Source organism: Brachyistius frenatus, unplaced genomic scaffold (assembly GCF_029030835.1).
Source record: "Brachyistius frenatus isolate BFR_SWC_R1_liver_20210118 unplaced genomic scaffold, ASM2903083v1 Contig_2, whole genome shotgun sequence".
Taxonomy (NCBI): Eukaryota; Metazoa; Chordata; class Actinopteri; family Embiotocidae; genus Brachyistius; species Brachyistius frenatus.
The window spans coordinates 5,148,374-5,171,891 of record NW_027210601.1 but is presented as its reverse complement, the minus strand read 5'-3'; the positions used below and the strand labels follow the sequence as shown (position 1 = coordinate 5,171,891).

Sequence of the window (23,518 nt, the reverse complement as noted above, 5' to 3'; positions counted from 1 at the left end):
TATTCACAGGGACAGCAGACAAATCGGACGGATCGCGAGATGATTAGAGTAAAGAAGAACAAAACAAAGTCTTGATACACAAACCTGTTTTCGGTTTTTAGGCTTTTTCTATCTTTGATTTTTTTTTTTTTTGTAAGAATCATTTAAGTAGGCCTATTTTTCTAAATAACGCTACTATGAAATCACTTTTTGGTGGAACTGTTAACAAGTCACAGACATCTGACGTGATCTTGACTACACACTGCTTTTTGTACAACGCCAGAAGACAAACAGGTTGGAAGCCACTGCTTTAATCTTGAACAATGTACTCTAGACTATTTAAAAAAAAACCTGTGCATCCATGGTGTCAACTTTTCATCTGAAAAGTAACTAACTAAAGCTGTCAAAAATGTAGTTGAGTAGAAGTATGTAGCATCACATGAAAATACTCGAATAAAGGCCAAAGAATGTCAAAATTGTATTTAATTAATTAATTGCAGTACTAGAGGAAATGTAGGCACTTAGTTACTTTTCTTTATTTACTTTAGGGATGCAATACTTATCAAACGAGGGGAAATTAAGCACGTGGCTAACCTGGAGGCTGCATGCGTTCAAGAGTTCAAAATATCTGTATCTGATACTTGGAAGTAAAAACTGAAAATGAGGCCAAATATTTTAGGCCATTTTATCTGCAGATTTACCTGCTGATAGACTTGCGACAAACTTTCCGTTAATTTTTTTTAAATTGCAGCTATAGTCGTTTTAAACCGGATCCTCCTTCAAGTTAAAAGCACCAAGCATTTTCTTTTTAGAGAAATTACTAAATCTACCTCTGACAACCATTGTATATGTTTAGGATTTATTCCCAGAAAAACAAATCCTATCTTAATTGTTGTTATTGACTTAATTGTATTCGAGTATGGTTTAAAGGGCACGCCACTGAGTTTTAATTTGGCGTTCGCTCACCGGAAACGAAGTCGCCAGCTCGGCCAGTTTAACATTTGACATAAATTGAAATTGAAATCGAAATCGAAGTAGCATGAGGGAAAAGTTTAGCGCTGTCTGTCGACATCAGTGGGTAAGGTGCGTTGTTGAGCGAGGTCATAGTTGATCACGCACTATAATCTTGAGGGCGAGGCGTGTATTTAATTGTACCATTTTAATTTGGTTGCTGACAACGAAACGGAAAAGTGGACAGGGCTTTTGATCTGACCTAGATTTGTTTAGTCGCCCACTGTACAGGTAAAGTAGCCAACTAATCCAACAAGATAATGGTTTCCTAATCTAATCTGAGTTTGTTAATCCTTTCCCATTTGTCCCGCACACCATTGTAGAGAGTCGAGGAGGAGTGCCCGTGAGGAGAAACAACTCTTTTGAGAGCATCCGCTCGCACCGTTAGTAGTTGGGGAAATTCACAATGAAAGCCCACTTGACGCAAACTCTATAGATTCACGACATGAACTTCACCTCATAGTATGCAGGACAAACTCGAAATAGTCAAGCGGTAACGTGACGAGGCTGGTGAAAGTTTACTTGGGCTGCATAGTTCCAGCGGAGTTCCAGCGGAGTGCCGCAGACCCCTCGGGGCATGAGACCCACCTCTGCTCCGCGCCAGGAAGCGACACGATGGCAGCATGCGGAAGAAGGAGCCGACCCAAGTTACTCTTTTTCCTCTTTGGTGCCACTTTAGTTGGGTATCTGATCTTTTTTCGACACAACTCCGGGGAAGTGAGCGCGACAAATCGACGGGAAGCCCCCGGAGAGCAAGAGGAGGAAGACCTTAAGAAGCCCGTCTACGAGAAGCCCCCCTTGGATTTAAATGCCCTGGGAGAACTGGGGAGAGCTGTGAAACTGAATCTGAATGAGGAGGAGAAAAGAAAAGAAGAGGAAAGTCTCAAAAAGCACCAGATTAACATTTATGTCAGTGACAAAGTGTCTCTACACCGCAGGCTGCCGGAGAGATGGAGCCCACTGTAAGTAACTAATGGAGTGATGTCAACCATTACAAAACAAAAAAGCCTTATTATCAGCCAGTAGCAAAGTTCAGGGGTAATTTATACAGTTGGGATATGCCAGCAAAGCTCAACTCAACTCGGTGAAGCTTTTAAAGGAGTGCGAGTGAGTCATTTACTGTTGGGGTGGGGTAATAACTACTTGATTTTATCATGTCTGAAAATGTTCTGCTGTATTCATTCCTACTAGTTTCAAAGACGAATTGCCAAGGCAACCAAGCTTCACACAGCCAGCTCTTGTCTTCTCCCATTCGCCCAGCCTCACCTCCTCCACTGTACTGACCTGTGTCCTAACAATCAAACTCTCCTTACGCCACAGCTGCAAAGAGCTGCAGTATGACTACAGGTCCCTGCCGACGACCTCCGTGGTGATCGCCTTCTACAACGAGGCGTGGTCCACCCTGCTGAGGACAGTCCACAGTGTGCTGGAGACTTCCCCAGACATCCTGCTGAAAGAGGTGGTGCTGGTGGATGACTACAGTGAAAGAGGTAGAGACACAGACAAGGGAGGGAGGGAGGGAGGAAGGGAAGGAAGGAGGGAGGGGAGGGGGGGGCACGAGGTTGTTGGGAACAGACAGGCTGATGGATATGAAAGAGGCAGTTGTAGGTGGGGAAGCTGGCAGGGTGATAGTCATAAAGGACAGGAAGGTTGCTCAAGGTACACACACGCTGACAGGTGGCAGTCACTGGTTTGTCAGACGGGTGGAGGGAGGCCATATAGACTGACGTGACTTGTGGGCAATTAGGAAAATCAAACAGACATGCAGGAAGGTAGTGACAGGGAGTCAAGATGTAGATAAATGGAAATCTTTCCCTGTAGTTATCAAGATAGTCCTACAAATATCAAAATCACATGTCTGGTGCACTTTTTTTAATCTTCCATTTGAATTACCAAGTAATCTAATAATAATTTTTGACAGTAAATGTATTCATAGTATGGCTGGCATTCAGTGTTTCCTCTTCTGTACTCACTACATGAGACGAGACACTTTCAGGGAGTGAATCTAAGTTGTTTTGGGTAATGCCCTACAAATGAAGCAATGCGTAGAGGATCATGCCAAGCAAAGAACGATGTTTCCCTACTGGATTGTTTTCAATTAAAGCGTTAAAGAAGAAGAAGAAGGAGGAGGAGGAGGAAGTAGAGGTCAAAAACTACTTGGTATATCCCACTAAAAAACTAGAATGAAACAAATATTTAAGTGTCATTGTATTTAACACTGGAGCCTTCAAAATGACTCAAAGCACATTGGGTGGGTCTTGAACACGTACTGTACGTACTTAAGATAGTTTACTATTGCACAATGAATGCAGCAGTGTGGCAAACAGTCTGAAACACTGTTTTCCATTCTCTTAATCCGCCAAACTTGCTTATTAAAAGCTGTTCACAGATTTAATTTGTTATGTTTCGCTTGTCGTCCTTGTTCTATTTATTCATCCAATGTTGGAAGCGATTTTGCATACAGTCATGGCCTTCATACAAGCACTGTAAATAACCCATTTTCAGTTTTATTTTGGTCCATCTGTCCATCTGTTTGATTCTCTGCAGATCATCTGAAGGAGCCGTTGGAGAAGTACATCGCAGGTTTGAGGAAGGTTCGTCTGATCCGCGCCACAAAGAGGGAGGGGCTGGTGCGGGCCCGGTTGCTAGGGGCATCCATTACCACGGGTGACGTGCTGACCTTCTTGGATTGTCACTGCGAGTGTCATGAGGGCTGGTTAGAGCCCCTGCTCCACAGGTGAGAAAACACTCATGTGGAACAGAAAGGACTCTTCCACTGGAGTGCTTTGTTATAGTGTGGCCTTTTACGGGAGAAAAAAAAACAAACTGCCTTTTTGTCCCACTGTCACAGAGCAAAGCACCGAATTGCTAGAAACTGACTCGTGCTCAGTAGCTCAATACTTGACTGTCTTTTCAGAACAACAGCCTCTCTCTCTTTTCTCCGCAAGGATCAAAGAGGAGCCGACAGCTGTGGTGTGTCCTGTCATCGATGTGATCGACTGGAACACCTTCCAGTATTTAGGCAACTCCGGAGAACCTCAAATTGGGGGGTTTGATTGGCGGTTGGTCTTTACGTGGCACACTGTCCCAGATTATGAGCAGAAACGGCGACACTCACCCACTGATGTCATCAGGTGTGTTTGTTGAACTCAACAGAGAATAGAACCAAATCATAATTACATCTGTCTCATCACGCTCGTCAAAGCTAACAATATGCAGGTTAATTATTCTCTGATATGTTTTTTGTTGTTGTTGTTGTTGTTGTTTTCAGGTCTCCCACTATGGCTGGGGGTCTGTTTTCTGTGAGCAAGAAGTACTTCCATTACCTGGGGACATACGACACAGGGATGGAGGTGTGGGGAGGAGAGAACCTGGAGTTTTCATTCAGGGTAAAGAAATTGTGTACATGTACAGTAGAAATATTTTACAAGCCCCTGGCTTTATGTAAAATGGGCACAATGTGCACACTGGTTCCATTTTGACATTAATTATGCACTGCTTTCAGCACCAAGCCACAATTCACAACGCACAGCACAAAGCAGTCAGGCTACATTTACCAAGACGCATGATGACTTCTCATTTTATGGGGAAGTCACACTGAAAGAATTATAACTCCACAACCAGTGAAAACAGGCCAAAGAGCTTAATACTTTAATTGCAGTGAAGAATTCGCACATCCCTTTTCTGTACTGGCTGCATATTCCCAAAGGGAAGGAACCAAAAATATATCTACCAACAAAACAGCTCTTCTGTTTCCAGGCTCCTCCACAACAAGGCTGTGCTTTGTGTTGTCTGATTGAATCATGGTTGAGAGGCCAACCAAACCCTTGAGGTGGTGGTGTTGTTCGTGTCTTTCAGATTTGGCAATGTGGGGGAAGCCTGGAGATCCACCCATGCTCCCACGTGGGTCATGTGTTCCCGAAAAAAGCCCCTTACTCCCGGAGCAAAGCATTGGCAAACAGCGTGAGAGCGGCCGAGGTCTGGATGGATGAATACAAGGTGATCTACTACCATCGAAACCCCCACGCGCGACTGGTGAGTCCACACAGATGGTGTGAGTGTATGTGTGCTTTAGTGGTATCCAACACAACCAGAACTATTCTTTAAGAGGGCATTCGGACATATTTAATGACTGAATGACTTGTTTTCTTTACGGTGAAAGCAGCATCTTTTTCGCTGACTCATCTCAGAAATGTCTGATTAATCTCTTGCTTTAACCAATGAACATGCACACTTGGAAAAAATGACATGCACTCTTTTGCTCTCCCAAACTACACACACTGGTCTCCCGCTGCGGTGTAAAAGCTCCCCTGATTAAGTGACACTTGGGATACATGAGCGGCAAGACACCCAAGGTGACAGGGGTGTCGGGGCGTTCCGGTGTGTGATTACCACCTTTCCGTGTCACTTGGTGCCAGCGGGTGTCACCCACCTGTCCTTGACAGTTTGAAAGCAGTGCTAACCCACGGGGTGCCCTGCCTGTGTGTGTGTGTGTGTGTGTGTGTGTGTGTGTGTGTGTGTGTGTGTGTGTGTGTGTGTGTGTGTGTGTGTGTGTGTGTGTGTGTGTGTGCATGCACGGGTCAGTGTGACAGTGTAGTTAAGAGGAGAAGCTCTCTAAACACAGATCAGGTGGTGCTCATCTCCCTGAGAGGAGGTTGCTTTGCCAAAAGGTAGTAATAAACTAAGGCCTCCTGCACAAGAACTGCTGCACTTCTTCTTTTCTGACTCACAAGTGGACACATGTTCCTTAGTTTTCTCAGATATTTTTGCTCTTTAAAAAAAATAATTTAAATGTTCTTTTATGAAATATTTGTCTAGCATCTAATAGCCTCATTTTTATTCTGTAATTTTTGCTGTTTTTATCAGGTATTTTCACCCAATTTGACAAATTTCAGATACTCGCGTGAAGATTTAGTTGAGTGGTATGAAGAAATTATTAATGTACGTCATAACCTCGACCCACAATTTTGTGAAGTTGTTTTTTTTGTATAATTCTGTGAAGCTTTTACAAATTGTCATATATTTGTCTTAATTCTTACTCGAGGTTTGGTGTGACGAAGCTGGATCGCCACCTTTTGCCTTGATCTGGTTCAAGGTTTATGATCTAGATAAATTGAATTGGTCTAATAAAGTTATGGTAAATTTTTAACACCATCACCCCACCCCCACAGCGGAAAAAGTGTGTATTGGGGTTTGTAGGATGAAGCAGTGTCAAGCTGATGAGTCACCCGTCTGTCCTTGTGAGATATGTTTACAACTCCTGGTTAATTAGCAATGAGGCAATAAAATACACATTGAATATAACTAGATTCAAAATGCTGCAGTTTATCATTTTCAGGAACTATGCAGACAGAAGAGTGTGTCTTGAAACATCATTATGTAAACATGCTTCTCCAATTATTTTTTTTCCCCACTGTGCACATTCGATTGGCTTCTAGCTGCTCCCTTATTTTAAAAAAAAAAATTTTTTTTAAATGATCCCTTACTGATCCATATACTGGATTGTCATTGGGCCGCTGGTCACCCTTATCTTTACTCCTCATTGGAACCTGCACTAGTCTTTAATTTAAAAGTCTTATCGGCCTGATATGCTACAGTGGCCTGCACTGGCCCATACTGGTCCTATCGACAAAGGAGAATCGCTCTCATAACCAAATAAACTGATGAAAGGCCAATTAGAGCTGCGTTTAGGCAAACCACCAAATCCGTCATCCTGCTGTGCTGCTAAACCCTTCCTCCAGCAGGGAAGGTGTGGTGAGCATATGGTGTAATCGAAGCAGACACCAACTGTAACTCACAAGTGTTACTATGTTTGCATACCGGTATTTACATTAGCACTTTGCGGGCACACACACCCAAACACTTGCAAAACACACAAGTTGATCCTGTTCATGCACTTAGGAGTGTTTTACTTCTAAAAAGTTCTGTTTGTTTTAAGGGTGTGCTATTATTTGGAAATGCATTTTAATTGTTAAGATTTTTTGGATCAACTACAAATTGTGCCAATTGTATACCGTGTCAGCACAGGGCCATATTAAGAAATCATCCTGACACAGCAGCTGTCTGGCTACTTTTCATCATGTGATATCTATATTACATCTGTTCTGTTCTTCTTAAAGTTGTTTTGAATGTCAGTGTGTTCAGGCAGAAAGGTGAAACTAAAATAATAAAGGGGAACTGTCACTCTTGGTCTTTGTTTCTAGGAAGCCTTTGGAGATGTGACAGAGCGGAAAAAGCTAAGAGAGAAGCTGAGCTGTAAGAACTTCAGGTGGTATCTGGATAATGTTTACCCCGACATTCACATCCCAATGGATCGGCCAGGCATGTTTGGAATGGTGAGGACACATCTGAATCACGGGCAGTCAGCTTCAATTCAATTTAATTAGCCATTTTAAATTACCAAAAATGTTAAGTGTGATTATTATTATTTTTTTTTTCCCCCTTGCGATAAGATTAACTTTAGCATTAATTGGTGGTAGCTTCTCCAAGATAAGTTTTATCAAAACCTAAAATGTATCATTCGATGTGACTGCTTTTGCTAGCTGAAGAACTGGGGAAAAAACAACTACTGCTTTGACTACAACCCTATCGATGACCACGTGATGGTGGGCCAAAGGGTCATCCTCTACCCGTGTCACGGGATGGGCCAGAACCAGGTAGGACATGTTGGGGTTTCAGGCCATGAGCCATAAAATGCGTCACGATGTCGGGTGAAAAACCACTTGCGCCTTAGTTTGTTGAACCAGTGAACAAACAAACATCACTGTGGAGCAAAGCCACCTTTAGTTTGCAAACTGGATAGCTTATCAGCTACTGAGCTGCAGCGCATTTTAAAGTGTGTAAATGTTCTCGCAAATGTCAGTTGGGTTCGGTTAGACGTTGGCGTGATCCTCACGCTTCCAAATCACAAAACGACACTTTGTCTTCTCATGATAATGTAGCCCAGAGAACTCTCGTCTCTTGTTCTATACACGCACTGTAACACCGGCACTGTCGTCTGCCTGCCAGCTGCTGTCAATCAAACAGATATCCTCGTCTCCTGTCTTAAGTTGGTGACATCTGTGATTAGATAAGTGGCCTGGAATCTGCTTCATGCATCTATGCAAAATACAAACGGCAACACCTAATGCTGCAGGTATAACTACATGAACCCCATGAAGGTACTCTTTACTCTTATGCACCAGTAGAGGTGATTGACTTCAGCCCTCAAGGATGTGTTACTGGTTGTGTAAAGCTAATGAGTGCAATTCCTTGACAACTATGGAGTTTGTGTTGGCATATTTGATTTTAGCATGTTCTGGCCATAGACTTCTTTTCACCTCAAGTTTAATTCTAATCCTTACTGTGTACTGTGCGACATGAGTCTTTACCAGCATATTTGGTAGCAATAATGTGAAATGGTGAGTCCCCGTAGACGTGATCACATTTACTTTTCACTCTCTACTGATTCTCCATGACTCCCTGTTTTCCATATAACTGCAGAGATTATCTCAAAAGTAAGGATACAATCATCGTATTTCATCATAGACTGCCAGGCTTTGCGGTTGTACCTTTTGTAAACATGGGAATAATGGCCTTTTTTTGTTTTTGTTTTGTTTTTTTGTGCCTATCCCAGGTTGCAAAATGATGTGGGCTTTGTTGATATAAAGGGAGGGTAGATTTCCCAATGCCTTTTCCTCCGTGGTTGTCACTACTCCAGGAAGCACTGTCAAATTTAGCATCGTTATTCCATCACCCCTCTGTGGACACACACTGATGGCGCCTTTTTTGAGAATAGGCTCTGCGGTGCTCGTGCTGTCGGCCTTGTGAGAGTGCTCTGCAGGCTACAGAATCACATTCCACTTTCCGTACTTTCATTTACAGCCTGTACACCGACCAGCAATACATGTTTGTATACAAACAATCCATGTCTCTGTACACCGGGTCCTTTTGCTTTCTTGCTTCGTCTTGCTCTGAGTCATGCATGTACACACTCCCTGTTAGTGACTAAGAAGACACCCTGAACTAACCGAAATACAGCAAACCAAAATGGACTGTGTGAAATGATAGTAAAATATATATACTTTCTGAATTTGACATTACACAATCAGCACGTAAGCATTCAGATGGAGACCCAGCCGTGTCGTCTCGTCTCTCCCCACAGTTTTTCGAGTACTCCGTGGATGGCGAGATCTGTTATAACACGAGGGAACCTGCCGGATGCGTCGTGGCTGACAACATCAGTACTTACCTGACTGTCCAGCTGTGCAGAAAACGAGGGCAGCCTGTACCCGCGGACCAGAAATTTGTCCTCCGGGAGGTGAGGTGTAAAGTTCATTTCTCTTTTTGGTGGTGTAAGACGGGGAGTGATGTGGCAGCAGTGTAAGTGCATGATTGAGTGTCTGAGCTGCTGTCTGGGAGAGAAAGAGAAGTGTAACTTGAAATCAGTCGGGGGACATGAAACGGTTTACTGTTGAATTCTCTCTGTTGATTCCGCATTATATATCACTTCTCAAACCAGCACTAATACTTCACAATATGCACAGACTTAAAACCTGAACTCTGTTTGTTTCTCTTGCTGCTATAGACCATCTATTTTTTTTTTTTTTTTTTGGTGTAAATGATCTGTCGTTTGCGCCATGATCGCAGGGTAAAAATATAACTACTTTAATCCTGAAAAATCGAGTAGACTTTTAACAATGTTATTGTCCATACATTTCAAATTCATATTATGAAGTTGTTCAGCGTGTGCTGAATGTTGGAACCTCGGCACTATCGGAATGTAAATGGAGCCAAAAGAAATGGAGTGAATGCAAGAAGCAGAGTCGTGGGGGATCGGAGAAAACGGAAAGTGAGGCAAACGAAAAGAAAGGTCGCTAAATGTGCAGATCAATCAATCAGGGCAGAGTATCCGTGTTCTAGTAGGGAGCTTTGTGGTAGAAATGATGAAGATAACGTCACAGAGCTTCTGTTTGGTTCTTTTATATATGTCGCACTGATTTTTAGCGCCGGAGATACCACCACATAACTGTTTTGTTTTCAATTTAAAATATGATCCTTTCTAAGGAATTTTTCCCAAATGGTTTTTTTTTTTTTTTCAGGACGGGAGTTTGTACCATGTCCTGAGCCAGAAGTGTGTTCAGGCGGTAGACAAGACCGACAATGGGACTCCAGCCCCTTCGCTCCAACCCTGCTCCAACAACCTCCACCAGAAGTGGTTCTTTGAGGAGAGAATGTAAAAGTATAAAGAGAGAAGATCTATTTTTCGTGCAAAGCCCATATCCTGAGGAGGGATACGAGTGGATTTAATTGCAAATTTTATATTCAATATATTTGCCTTGCCCTAAAACGAGCCTAAAAGAGGGTGGTTCTATGCTTCCTTCCAAACTGAACCTCTGCACATTTTTGTGCCAACTGGATGTAATGGACCACCAGTCCATTATGCTGATAAGTACTTAGAGTCTATGTTGCTGGGAGACCACAAAAATATGCATTCTTTTTCTAATCAAGGAGATGCTTGAGAATCGGAGATAACCTGCATTAAGACATATGCTGGCATTTTTCTTGTTTTTCATTTACCCACTACTCTTCTATTGCAGCCTTTGAGAGAGAGAGAAACCCATTTGAGCTCCCTTGGTTTATAAAAACGCTGACAGAGATGCACAGAAACATGTGCAACCATCTGAAAGACAACAACAGCTTCACAAATCTGTCACCAAACTCAGAGCCTCTTATGAGTGAGTGGCTGGCATCACAGTAGATGTCAAAGCCACGTCATATGGTGTCGTTTTTGTCTTTTCCTGTAGAGGGGGCCAGCGGTCCTCTCTGTGTTTCTCTCTTTCTTATTTGTCAAGAGGAAGTGGGACAAATCTTCAGGTATTTTATGAAGAACCTTTTCAGGACATTATGAGTGCTTGCTTCTCCTACATACCGGTGGCTTAGAAGAAGAAAAAAGAAAAGAAAAGCCATAGATCACAGGCATTACGCAAGCCCCTAGTACCTCTTCAACTTAATCGCCTAACTACTGATAACAGGCTGAAACTCCAGTCTCATTCTGTTCTGCTTTGAGTGAAGTAACCCTGTAGTGTGAATTGAACTGAGGTAAAAAGACACGTGGCATTTTGCGCCCTTTTGTAGCCATTTTTGTAACTACTTTTTTCAACATAGTGTACATCTGTTTTGTGTTCTTTAAGTGATATGCAGCTGGAAAAGACTAAATCACAGCCATATTTTTATGGATTTACTTCATATGGGTTATGTATTTTCTAAATTAATTATTTTTAAAGCTTCACTTTAGACCTATCTCAATTATAGTCATAAATAAGTAGGAATTTATTCACTTCATGCTGGAAAGTGCAAATGTAAAGACACTGGTCTTCTTCCTCATTAATTCTCCACGTGGAGCCCATAGAAAGTGCCTGATGTAAAAAAGAAAATTATAATTTATAATTGAACTCATGAAGAAGGCTCTTACTGAATGTATATTTTAGTAACAACGAGACGGAATTAGAGCAGTAGTGAGGAAGGTGACAAAGTGTGCGCCCAGGCATGGAGGCATTCTTTTGAGAGTATTGTATTTACCTGCGGTGGGTTGCGAACACCGCTTTTGTATCAGTCCGTCAGAATCGGACAACTATAGATCCCTCTGACGCGCAGCTGTGGTCACTTGTGTGTCCATCCCTCAGGCTATGCGCGGGGACTCTGGGAAACACAGCGGAGGAGTCGACAGTTGTCTGTGCCTCGAGAGTCCCGGGATGCCAGATGGTCTCCTGATTGATTTCTCTGGTCCTCTCCCAATTCGTCATCGCCTCCTCTTTCTTTCTGTGTCAAAGGTGTTCAGTGGAGGACTTATCTTTTGGGTGTGTGCCAGCCAAATCCTCCTCAGATGAGCACTTGTGTACTTGAGGTTTGATTCATGAGCGGAAGTCATCAAGAGTACAGTTTTTGACAGCAGAAAGCGGATAACGGAGGAGGCTGAATGAAGCAATTTGTGACCTCTTCCTTACCATTAACCTTCACAGGCTGTTGGCCCATCAGTCTCAAAGGAGTTCTGTTAGGAGCTAATGTTAGGGGATGATGGTGCTGAAATAGATTTTTTTTTGTTATAGATTCAGAATGTATACTCACAATATAATAAATGGGAAATAGAAAAAGATTGTTTTCCCTGTACCATTGCTGAGCTGCAGCAGAATCACTTGAATTGCCAAACGTACTGAATGTACAGCAGTGAGACGTTGTTGCAGAAACACGGTAGCATCTGTGTGTTTGAGCTCGCATACATGCCTGAAGGGATGGCGCAAGTGAGGCATTATTTGCCCCACTGACCCTACATATACAGCTTTATTGCACTGTGGAGAGTTTTATTTTTTAACGATGACTGTACCAAGCAGGATGGAAGTACAAAATATGACCACAAATATGGAATAAATCCTAGGTTTACATTTCCGCTATTCCATAAAGGACTTTTGTTGGGATTATGAGCAGTACATTATGGTGCGGACAGTGTAATGAAATGACCAATAGGAAGATTATGGTTGCTTACAGCTCAGATGGGCTGATTGTGTATGGTTACGATGTTTTTATTTTTATTTTGGGGTTGCAATAGAAGAGCGATGAAACCCCAAGGTACAGGTTGAGTTTGCTTCGTGTTCATGGTTCGTTACAATCCCACATTCCTGTTCTCTCGGCTTTCCGTGAATTTAGACTTTTAACATCAATGAGAAATAAGATTCTCCAAGATCAGATGAAATTGCCCTTTTAATAACAGTACTCATGCTTTATGTATAGAACACTTAAGAAGTGACAGCTATTCCATTTCCACCAGTTTATGTCTTTAGCTTGAGTGCAGTATAAATATTCTGTCCTGTTATTAAAAAGGGTTATTTATTGTCCCCTGTGGCCATCTCTTATTCCAGCCATGTCCTACATTGTAAAACATTTTTACTGTGGTGTTACTTTGTATGCTAATTTGAAACAACACATGCCACAGCAGTCAAATTCATATTTGCCATCTCTGCAGCGGGTCATGTCGAGTTTTATATCAAGCATACCTGTTTCGTAAACACAGATTTCCCAGGGATATGTTGGAACACTTGAACCTGTAAAGTGATTGACTGTTTTGTTGCCCAACTCTAATGGAGCATGCAGTCTTGCTTTACAATATTTGTAATGGCAAACAATTCCTACTGGAGACATTTCTATTATTTAAGTACGAAACGCACACCAATAATAATGCTTTGAATTCAACACTCTCTGGTGTAATAGTTCTGTCAGTAACTCCAGTGGCCTTATATTGTAATTAGAAAAGTGAAGGATGTAATTAACATTATTTGTTTGATCCAATTAAATGATGTCAATCTGTACTCCTTTTACTTGTTGTGAATTAAAAGTCACAATAATTATAAAAAACAGGCTTTGTTTTTACTTTCACTTTTGTCTTTTAAAATGTGTCAACATTGGAAATACAAAAAATATTTTTCATCTAACCATTCGCAAATGTTTAGCAATTAAACCGTGACTCATCAACATGATTAAAATGGGCTTTCATCCACATTTAACTGCTGGAGACGTGAATCAAGATGCTCGGAGGATAATGAGAAGAAAATGAGGGATGTGGAGGGGGGGGGTTAAGTTTTCCAACCATATCTGATTGGATTGATCACCAGCTGCTTAGTGAGATGGTTGAAATGTTTCACCAGTGCCAAGTCTCTGTTTCCTCTGGTGTTGACACTCTGCCCTGCAGTCTATTTCAATTACTCAATGATGATGCTCTGTTGTTTGTTTCATAGGATGCATAGGGATATGCCAAAAATAATATCAGGGATCATTTGTGGCCCACTGAAGACACCGCCATGAGACAAGCTGGTGTCTCTCTTGCACAAGATGACATGGTCTGATGGAAAACTTGACAAAAATCGTAACGTTCTGACAACTGTATATTGCGGCAGTCTGTTCACACAATAGAGGCCTAGTTTTTGATCCGATGTGGCATAGATGCTGCACTACAGTCTCCCAAAACCCCATATGTGTCTTTAATGATAATGCAAAACAAGCCTCCCTGTGGTGCAAGTCTTTGGAGATACTCAGGCTTCAGTTGTCAGGGAGCGAGAAGAACCATAGGAGGAGCAACACACACACACACACACACACACACACACACACACACACACACACACACACACACACACACACTGATTGGAAGCCATTTTCACACTGCATGTCGGTTTGGTTTATGTAATCCCCAATACCCAGAACAGCTCAGCAGCAGTAGCTTTTGGCTGCATACACTAGATGACACACTTTCACTTTCAGGAGGGACTCCAGACGGTGCAGAAAACATGTGAGGCCTAGATACTGAGATAGAAATGCATTTCTTATGCACCGCCACTTCCTGGCAACTGATTATGTGGCTCATGTAGTGAAGAAAGCAGCATTGCTTCCATGAAGTCTCTCAGTCAGGAACCATAACCAACTATTCTTCCCTTCAATAGTTATGTCTGAACAATATTGCAGCTATATTTGCTGGATCATGTGTGTCATTTCCTTTTGGAAGAACTTGTCGTTTTTATAGATTTCAGTTTTTTCAGGAAGCAAGACAGAACTATTAAACTTTATAGCTTTCAACACAAAAAAAAATATCATAACCTTAAACTGTGAAAAGACGGGCAATACATAACAGATTTTACTAGGCAGGAAAAAAAATTAAGATGAGACCAACAAATAAGTCTTAAATATAAATATGATATTTCATAGCCCTATAAACAGCGCTGATGTAAAATACAAATACCTGTAAAATAAGCACAAGCATGCAAACAAATGATGTTTGTTGATATTTCTCCAAATACTTAAGGGGCCAGTTTCACAGACATGCCTCGACTTAAAGCCCTTTTTCTTTTTCCAGCGGAAAGCTTACTTCAGTGTAGGATCAAGCTCATCTAATCCATGTCTGTAACACCAGCCAATACAGCATCAAAGGCGGATTACTTGTTGCTTATTTGCCTTGAATCACTCCCCCTATGTTTTTCCAGTGGAGTTGGAACTCACCAGGAACTCACTTGAGGAACATTTCAAGAGCCTTGGCTTTCCAGAATATGACCCAGCTGTGAAAAAATTTCCTTCTGCAACACAGTGATTTGAATCCAAAATTCATTCACTCAGCCAAAGCATTACTGGAGTTAATTGATAATTTGCTAACTTTCATTTTCTCATTAAAAAAAATCTTATGACCCCATTCTCAGTCTGAATTGTTTGAACATAAGTGTTAATCATTAGAATAAGTAGATGGGAATATTTGACTTTTACTGTGATCGTAATTGTGGATAATATCTCATAGTTTTTCAATTATTGTCACGATCAGTGAAGCTGTAAATTAGCAGACTATAGCTTTGGTAAAGACATCAATGGACAAGTCCTTGATAATGATTCACTTGTCACTTATTTGGACTTTCTACACAGATGATTCTGAGCACAAGCACTCTCTTGCAGACTGGAGAATACCACAAGTGTTTTTTGATCAACCATCTTGCTCATGTTGTTGTTGTTTATTTCATAACACTCGCAGAATGGTACTAGTGTTAGCAATGTTCGTCGTAGGTTGGTTGCTTGGTTAGTAGGTAAGGATGGTAATCATGTTTGGTTGGTTGGTAGAAATGGCAATGATGATTGGTTGGTTGGATGGTTGGTTGGTTAATTGGAATGGCAATGATGATTGGTTTGCAAGGATTGTGATCATGTTTGTTTGTTTGTTTGTTTGTTGGGTCGGGTGATTGGTTTGGTGGTTGGTTGATTAGCTGTGATGGTAATGATGATTGGTTGGTAAGGATTGTAATCCCGTTTTTGTTTGTTTGTTTGGGTAGTTGGTTGGTTGCTGTCTGGCTGTCTGGCCGGTTGGTCGGTTGGGATGGCAATGATGATTGGTTGGTAAAGATCGCGATCATGTTAGTTTGTTTGTTGGGTTGGTTGGATGGGATGGCAATGAGGATTAGTTGATAAGGATTGCAATCATGTTTGTTTGTTTGTTTGTTTGTTGGGTTGGTTTGTTGGTTGGTTGGCCTGTCACTTTGTTCAAGACTGAAATATCTCAACTATTGGATGCATTGCTATGGAATTGAGTATAGATATGTTCTCAATTTTCTCAATATCTGGCCTCTTATCTTTTCCTTTAGTGCTATCATTAGGTCATAAGTTCAGTTTGTCCAATACTTAAACAGTGAAAAAACAGTAGTTCTCTAGTTTAGAAAGGTTTTGTTGTGACAATGTTTATGCCTTTGTAAAACACTAGAATTGCATAATACAGATCTTGTGATATCAATGGTGACACTGCAGATAGATTTAAATAAGAGAAGCCTTTCCATGGTGAGAGTTAGGAGAGCAGTCACAGCACATATCACACTTGTCCACTAAAGACTGGAGACTGTCACTCTTTTCTCTCCCACAGCAGATGACATGGCGGAGCTTAGAAATATGTGTTATTTCTTATGTAGATGACATATAATCTGATATAGATAAGAATCAAGACATTACTATATTATATTTAGCACACATTTAGCTATATGTTGATTTCTGCCCCTTCAGAGTCTGATGTTTCTCTGCTATTGTTTTCTTTCCCTGTCGAATTCAATGATGAAGTCTGTCTAAGAACAAATCATATTTGGCAGAAATGATGTATTTTGATAAAGAGAACGCCCGAGTCACATCACTTCACACCCCGGCAGACTGTGATTTTTCATAGGCTCCCCCAACATAGCCTACAATGACAGAGTACACCTCTTTAATGTGTTCCTACGAGATAAAATGCTTCCACAGGTGATTAACCATTCCACCTCACTCCCATTCATTTCACTTCACCAGATTACTTGATTGCTTGTTAAATAGACTGCCTCTTCCTCCAGGGAAATATAGTGTATGTTTTTCCTTTGGACAAAATGAGATGAGGCTGATTTGTTTTGCCTTGCATACAGTGTTTTTGGACATTTGATCAGACATAGTTCAGTCAAGTGCACCTCAGGTTTGAAGATATTATTAATTTGTTCCAACACAAATTTTATATTCTGATCTATATAGTAGCCTTGAGCTCTTTTAGAGTTTCAAGTTGTGAATCATAAAATTGGGGAATTGTTGGTGTTAGTTTACAAATTATCTAGACTGAGTTAAACAGAGAATACTGTTTCTGTTGCAACCCCATAGATTTTCTCATGAATTTAGGTTCTAACCACAAACTGTCTCAGACCTTCAGAGGCAGACCTGACTCTTGCTACCTGCCTCATAATCAATCACAAGAATAGTTGATATTTTTGAAAATATGCTTATTTACTTCCCTGTTGAGGCTTAGATGACAAGATTAGTACCGACTCATATCTTTCCATTAAATACAAAACTATGCCAAGAGAGTGATTTTAGCACAGCATTATGCTGAAACAGGAGGAAACAAGTGGGCTGACTCTGTTCAAAGGCAACAGAATCTAGTTAAAAGCACCAAAGCTCACTAAATTACTAGTTACTTATATATTTGTATGAAAACAGAAAGGTAAAGACAGCACATGGCAGTTGTATTGGTAGGTTAGTAAGCTTTAGAGCTTCTGGTGAGCAGATTTTACTAACTTTTGACAGACCCAAGCCAGCTGTTTCCGGTCCTTATGCTAATCTAACAGACAAATGAGAGTGGTTTCAAACTTCTCACTAATTCTAGGCAGGGAAAAAAAAAAGAAGTGTATTTTGTGTATTTCCAAAAATATCAAACTAATTCAATCTTTATCCCAACATGCCCCATCTAAGGTCTAGCCTGGCCTTAGAAGACCCAAACACACTGCATGGATACATGAGTCTACACACGCTCCATTGGAGATTGTTTCCAGTTGTTACATCCTAATAGGCGTAGACCTCCGGTTAATTTTGAAACTATTGGAGCAGCCCTTAAGCAATTGTTGTGCACTGGAACTCACTAAGCCTTAACCAACAGAGACCCTCCCCAATGCAGTGTACAATGCCATGTCAGTAAATGACCATTGCAGACTTTTAAGAATAAAATATGGGTGTTGTTCTTGTTCCGGCTGAATTGATATTTAATAGCGTAAGCAAATTTTCGTATACTGTAGCTACATCTAGCTCTGCCACTAAGGGCATGGTTTGAACTACATTTCAAATAAGTCACTTGACTTCCGCGTCATCACACTTAGCCACGCCAACTGTTCACTGATTGGTCCAGCTTTCAGAGTTTCTCAGCAATTCTTCAAGCGAACACAGTTTTCTTACTGTAATCACAGCAAAGACTGCAGCTGCGAGCCAGGCTATCTCAGTTCTCAAGTGCAAGGAAAATGGAACATCTGTCCCTGAGCCAGACCATTAAGGACCTATAGGTGAAAGTATATAGATTGTATGTCCTACTAATGTAAACGTCTTTACATACATTTGTGAAATTAGACCAATGTGAATTGGCAAGGCAAGGCAAGGCAAGTTTATTTGTCCAGCACATTTTAACAACAAGGCAATTCAAAGTGCTTCACATAAAACCATTAAAAACATCAAAACCTAAGGCAAAAGAAAAGGACATTCAAAAACAATTAAAAACAGTGATTACAACATTAAGTAAGCTAAAAAAAAAAAATAGGATAGAAGTTACAGTGCCATTTAAGACATAAAATACAGTAGTAAAATACAGAAATGGAAGAAATTAAACAATCCTCAAATCTGGTTCAGTGAAAGGAAGCAGCAAACAGAAAAGTCTTCAATCTTGATTTAAAGGAACTGAGTATGGCAGCAGACCTGTAGGTTTCTGGGAGTTTGTTCCAGATATGTGGAGCATAAAAACATAGCGGTGCTTCTCCATGTTTAGTTCTGGCTCTGGGAACAGAAAGTAGACCTGTCCTGGATGACCTGAGGGGTCTGGATGGTTTATAAGGTCGCAGCAGATCACAAATGTATTTTGGCCCTAAACCATTGAGTGCTTTATAGACCAACAGCAGGATTTTTTAAGTCGATTCTTTGTTCGACAGGAAGCTAGCGTAAAGACCTCAGAACAGGACTGATGTGATCCAGTTTCTTGGTATTAGTAAGGACTCAGCTGCAGCTGTCTGGTTGACTTTTTAGAGAGACCTGTAAACACACTGTTACAGTATTCAAGTCTACTGAAGATAAATGCATGGACAAGTTTTTCCAAATCCTTCCATCCATCCATCCATTTTCTTCCGCTTATCCGGGATTGGGTCGTGGTGGCAGGAGGCAAAGCAAGTTGGCCCAGACTTCCCTCTCCCCTGCTTTATCTTCCAGCTCATCCTGGGGGATCCCGAGGCGATCCCAGGCCAGCTGGGATATATAATCCCTCCAGCGTGTTCTGAGTCTTCCCCGGGGTCTCCTGCTCATCCTGATCAGATGCCCGAACCACCTCAGCTCACTCCGTTCGATGCAAACCGCCCCAGTGAATGCTGGAGGTCATGGTCTGAAGAGGCAACAGGACCACATCATCTGCAAACAGCAGAGGGGATCCCGAGACCCCCAAACCTGACATTCTCGTCCCCCCCACAGCTGCGCCTAGGTATCCTGTCCATGAAGGTCACAAACAGGATCGGTGACAAAGGACAGCCCTGGCGTAGGCCAACACCCACCGGAAACGTGTCTGACTTATTGCCTAGAATACAAACACAGCTCCTACTGCAATTGTATAGAGACCAGATCCAATTGACCCTGCAGCACCCCCCACAAAACCCCGCGAGGGACCCGGTCGAAAGCCTTCTCCAAGTCCACAAAGCACATGTAGACTGGAACGGCAAACTCCCAGGACTCCTCCAGTAGTCTCGCGAGGGTAAAGAGTCCACTGGTCCACTGTTCCACGACGAGGGTGGAATCCGCGCTGTTCTTCTTGAATCAGAGGTTCGACAAACGGTTCTAGCCTCCTTTCCAGCACCCTGGCATAAGCTTTGCCCGGTAGGCTGAGTAATGTGATACCTCGATAGTTGGAGCACAGTCTCCGGTCCCCTTTTTGAGAATGGGAACCAAACCCCCCCCACGCCAGTTTTTGCATCTGCGACCGCCGCAGCCCTTCTGGCCTGCTGGTACCGCTCAGCTGCTTCAGGAGACCCCTGAGCCTACCAGACCCGAAAGTCCTCCTTCTTCAGCTTGACAGCTTCCCTCACCCATGGTGTCCACCACCGGGTTCTCGGGTTGCCGCCCCGACAGGCACCGATGACCTTCTGACCGCAACTCCTAGCGGCCGTGTCCACAATAAAGGCTTTGAACATGGTCCACTCAGATTCCATGTCCCCAGCCTCCCTCGGGATATGTGAGAAGTTCTTCTGGAGGTGAGAGTTGAAGACCTTCCAGACACGTTCCTCTGCCAGATGTTCCCAGTTCACCCTCACTACACGCTTGGGCTTACCAGGTCTTTCCAGCCGACTCCCCCGCCATCTGATCCAACTCACCACTGGGTGGTGATCAGTTGACAGCTCTGCTCCTCTCTTCATCCGAGTGTCCAAAACATAAGGCTGCAGGTATTGTGGTATCGTTCCTGCACCAGCTCCTGTATCAGCTCCGGCTCCTTCCCCGCTAGCGAGGTGATGTTCCATGTCCCCAGAGCGAGTCTATGCCCCCAGTCTGGCCTGCCCCCCAGTCCGCAATGCACCCGACCCCGATGCCTGTCCCTGCAGGTGGTGGGTCCACAGGGTGGCTACTCCATGATATTTCTTCGGGCTGAGCCCAACCGGGCACCATGGGTGAAGGCCCGGCCATCAGACGCTCGCCGGCGAACTCCCCTCCCAGGTCTGGCTCCGGGAGGGTGCCCCGGTTTCCCTGATCCGGGCGAGGTGGCTGAACTCCATATGCTGCTGTTCATCATGGGACTTATGATTTTTTCCAAATCCTGTTGAGACATAAATCCTCTAATCCTTGATATATTCTTCAGGTGATAGTAGGTGGATTTTGTAATTGTCTTAATATGGCGTTTCAGATTGAGGTCTGAATCCATGACTATACTGAGATTTCTGGCTTGGTTTGTGGTTTTAAACATCAGTGATTGAAGCTGAACACTGACATTCAATTGTTCTTCATTGGCAATTATTTCTGTTTTATCTTTGTTTAATTAAAGAAAATTCTGGCACATCCAGTTGTTGATTTGTTCAATACAGTATTTGAGCCACTCAGAAATGTCCATGGAGTCTGATGGTGTGTTCTCGTCACTCTCCCAGGAGATGAAATAAGTCAGACACCTTCATGTGGTCTGATTTTTTTTTTGGGGGGGGGGCTAAAGACATTGACATTGCTTTTCACAGTTTATGATTAAATTGAATTCTGCCTCGTCTTGAGGGGCCCTTTCACTTACGGGGGGTAGTGATGCAGGTCAAATGAACAGATCCCTTGCTGTCTGGGTGTAGTCATGTGTGAATTAAACGCCTCATCACTTTGCAGAGGCTGTGTCAGCTGCGTAAGCTAATTGTGATGGTCTTCCATGTGTACAATATACACATAAGCATGCATGAGTGTGCTGTTTGTAGACCAAATGCAACCTGACACTCCGGCCTCAGAAGAATGTTGTCCATGTTTTATGTTACTTGGCAGTGTGCTTGAGATGCAACATTACCACATATAGGGCTTATTCTGAATGAAAATGTGTTTTAAAAACTATTTTCCTGGCAGGGAATTAATTATTGTAGTCTATTAATCTTATCTGTTGGTGCAGAGGCAGTGGATATGAAACTGGCAAGAAAAAAAAGCAGCAGGAAGCAGTCGAGCTCCAAGCTCAAGCATCTGAGAACTGGCTAATGTTCTTTTAAGAGAGAAGCAGCACTTAGAGTTCTTTAGCAGTCGCCAAGTCTGGGAGGAAAAAAAAAAGAAGAAGACTATCCCTTCCTCTGCATAATTCATTCCTGATGTGATGATGATGTGCTTGGTCAGACAGACTACCACATACCCTCGCAATGGAAATTTAACTTAGATTGATGCAGCACACACGGTGTTAATCATCTAAATCACTGAGCTGATGCCTCATTCAGACTAGATAAAACATATTCATCAAGGGATGTCTCTCACACAGGATGTACTTTCTTTTTTTTTTCACAAGTAGGTTTTCTTTCTAAATTAAGCAGAATGTATTGCTTGTTGTTTCCACTTGCAGCACAGTACTTTCTCTGCCAACACATGTTTCTGCTGAAGTCCTCGCTATCATTTCAAGCTGCTTCTAAGGGAGTCTTTGTTTACAGGGTCCTATATGTTCTGCAGCTCTATTTAGCACATAATGGAACCTAATAAAGGGCCCTAAATCCCCCAGTTCTACATTATGTTCCCAAAGTTCCCAGGCTCTTGTGTTCCTCAGCTGTATTCAGTATATTGACATGAGTTATTGCGGGTTAGGTTAGAGTTGAACTGGGGAACGTAGGACTCCGAGAACACAGATGTGGTCTCATTCTAATCATCTCGGGGCCCTCCTGAGCAGATGGAGATAAGCAAAAGTAATTGACATCCTTTGCAAATGTTATCAAGCCAATACGTTAAACTAAGGCGGGTAAACATTGTACCTGCTCCATATAGCCGCGTTAGCATTGTCCCTGTGAGCATGTCCGCGTGCTGGTGTTTCATTTAAAGCACTGCTCTGTCTCTAAGCAAAGCCTTCCAGAGCTACTAGCACAGCTGAAGACTTTTGTAATCCTGTTTTCACCATCACATTATAGAGGCTACTGTATCTTGGACGCATGGTGCCAGCCTAGGTGGGCAGCAATGCATTGTGGGTGCGCAGCTCCAGTAAATGCCAGAGCAGGGGGTGTTCCGGCAGTGAGCGAAGTCACTGACCTTTCCAGCATGCTGATCGATAAGGCTCAGCATCGCAGGGCTCCAGAAATCTCTCAGCAGAGAGACAAGAAGCAGAAGACTCATACTGTCAGATGATAGCTAATTGCTTGTGGTTGCTAACCTCACCTACCCCTGCTGGGTGGATCTCTGTGGTATGATACAGCCCCCTGCCCCTGGGCCCTTCTGTGCAGTGTGGATCGCCAAACCCCTAGGGGCCATGGGGCAGGTTGCATAAGGTCGCATAAACAGATACTGTACATACACATGGCGATGATAACACACTGTGATGTATTTTTTATAATTCTGAGCCCTTTAAACCTCATGTAAAGACTATAGTGTGGCATAGTGCTGTGTTATAAAACCGGAAACAAAACATAAGCCTCCCTGGTTAAATACATCTGCTCCATCCACCAAAAAAATGTACATGACAGCCTTCTTTTCACACATGAAGACTAAAGTACAAGTGTTCGCGCTACTCTGTATAAATGGCCAGTTCAGTACCCAACAGTGACAGGTGAGCAATGCTCAGCGGGTAGTAGTATGGAAATGGTGCATGTAGGACTGGGCTGCTTGCTGGTAATGAGCCTGCAGACATGTGGAGGAGTGACAGCAAGCAGGGCCAACTCCTCTTACTGCCTAACTCTGCTTTCATCACCCTGCTTTCATCAAGCTCAAGTGCCACAGCTATTAGACCTTTGTGCAATGTTGAAGGGGGGGAAGTTGAATGTGCCAGCACCGTTGGCTAGGTTACTTCCAAACTGCTTCCCACAGCAGCTCT

General features: G+C 42.6%; 1 protein-coding gene across 1 annotated transcript; it reads left to right on the top strand.

The window, feature by feature from the left end:
• The first annotated feature begins 1,466 nt into the window (after positions 1-1,466).
• Positions 1,467-13,356, top strand: galnt12 (UDP-N-acetyl-alpha-D-galactosamine:polypeptide N-acetylgalactosaminyltransferase 12). Its single transcript, XM_069695188.1, has 10 exons — positions 1,467-1,952; positions 2,311-2,480; positions 3,538-3,727; positions 3,939-4,124; positions 4,262-4,379; positions 4,849-5,025; positions 7,194-7,325; positions 7,533-7,646; positions 9,134-9,289; positions 10,071-13,356. The coding sequence occupies exons 1-10, from the start codon at positions 1,606-1,608 to the stop codon at positions 10,206-10,208; spliced, it is 1,728 nt and encodes a 575-aa protein (XP_069551289.1). The 5' UTR covers positions 1,467-1,605; the 3' UTR covers positions 10,209-13,356.
• The last annotated feature ends 10,162 nt before the right edge of the window (positions 13,357-23,518 follow it).

Excerpts from the sequence above, each read along its gene's own strand:
- galnt12 (XM_069695188.1), top strand. The coding sequence starts at position 1,606 with ATGGCAGCATGCGGAAGAAGGAGCCGACCCAAGTTACTCTTTTTCCTC. Across the intron at positions 7,326-7,532 it reads GGCCAGGCATGTTTGGAATG|CTGAAGAACTGGGGAAAAAA; the intron begins GTGAGGACACAT and ends TGCTTTTGCTAG. Across the intron at positions 9,290-10,070 it reads AGAAATTTGTCCTCCGGGAG|GACGGGAGTTTGTACCATGT; the intron begins GTGAGGTGTAAA and ends TTTTTTTTTCAG.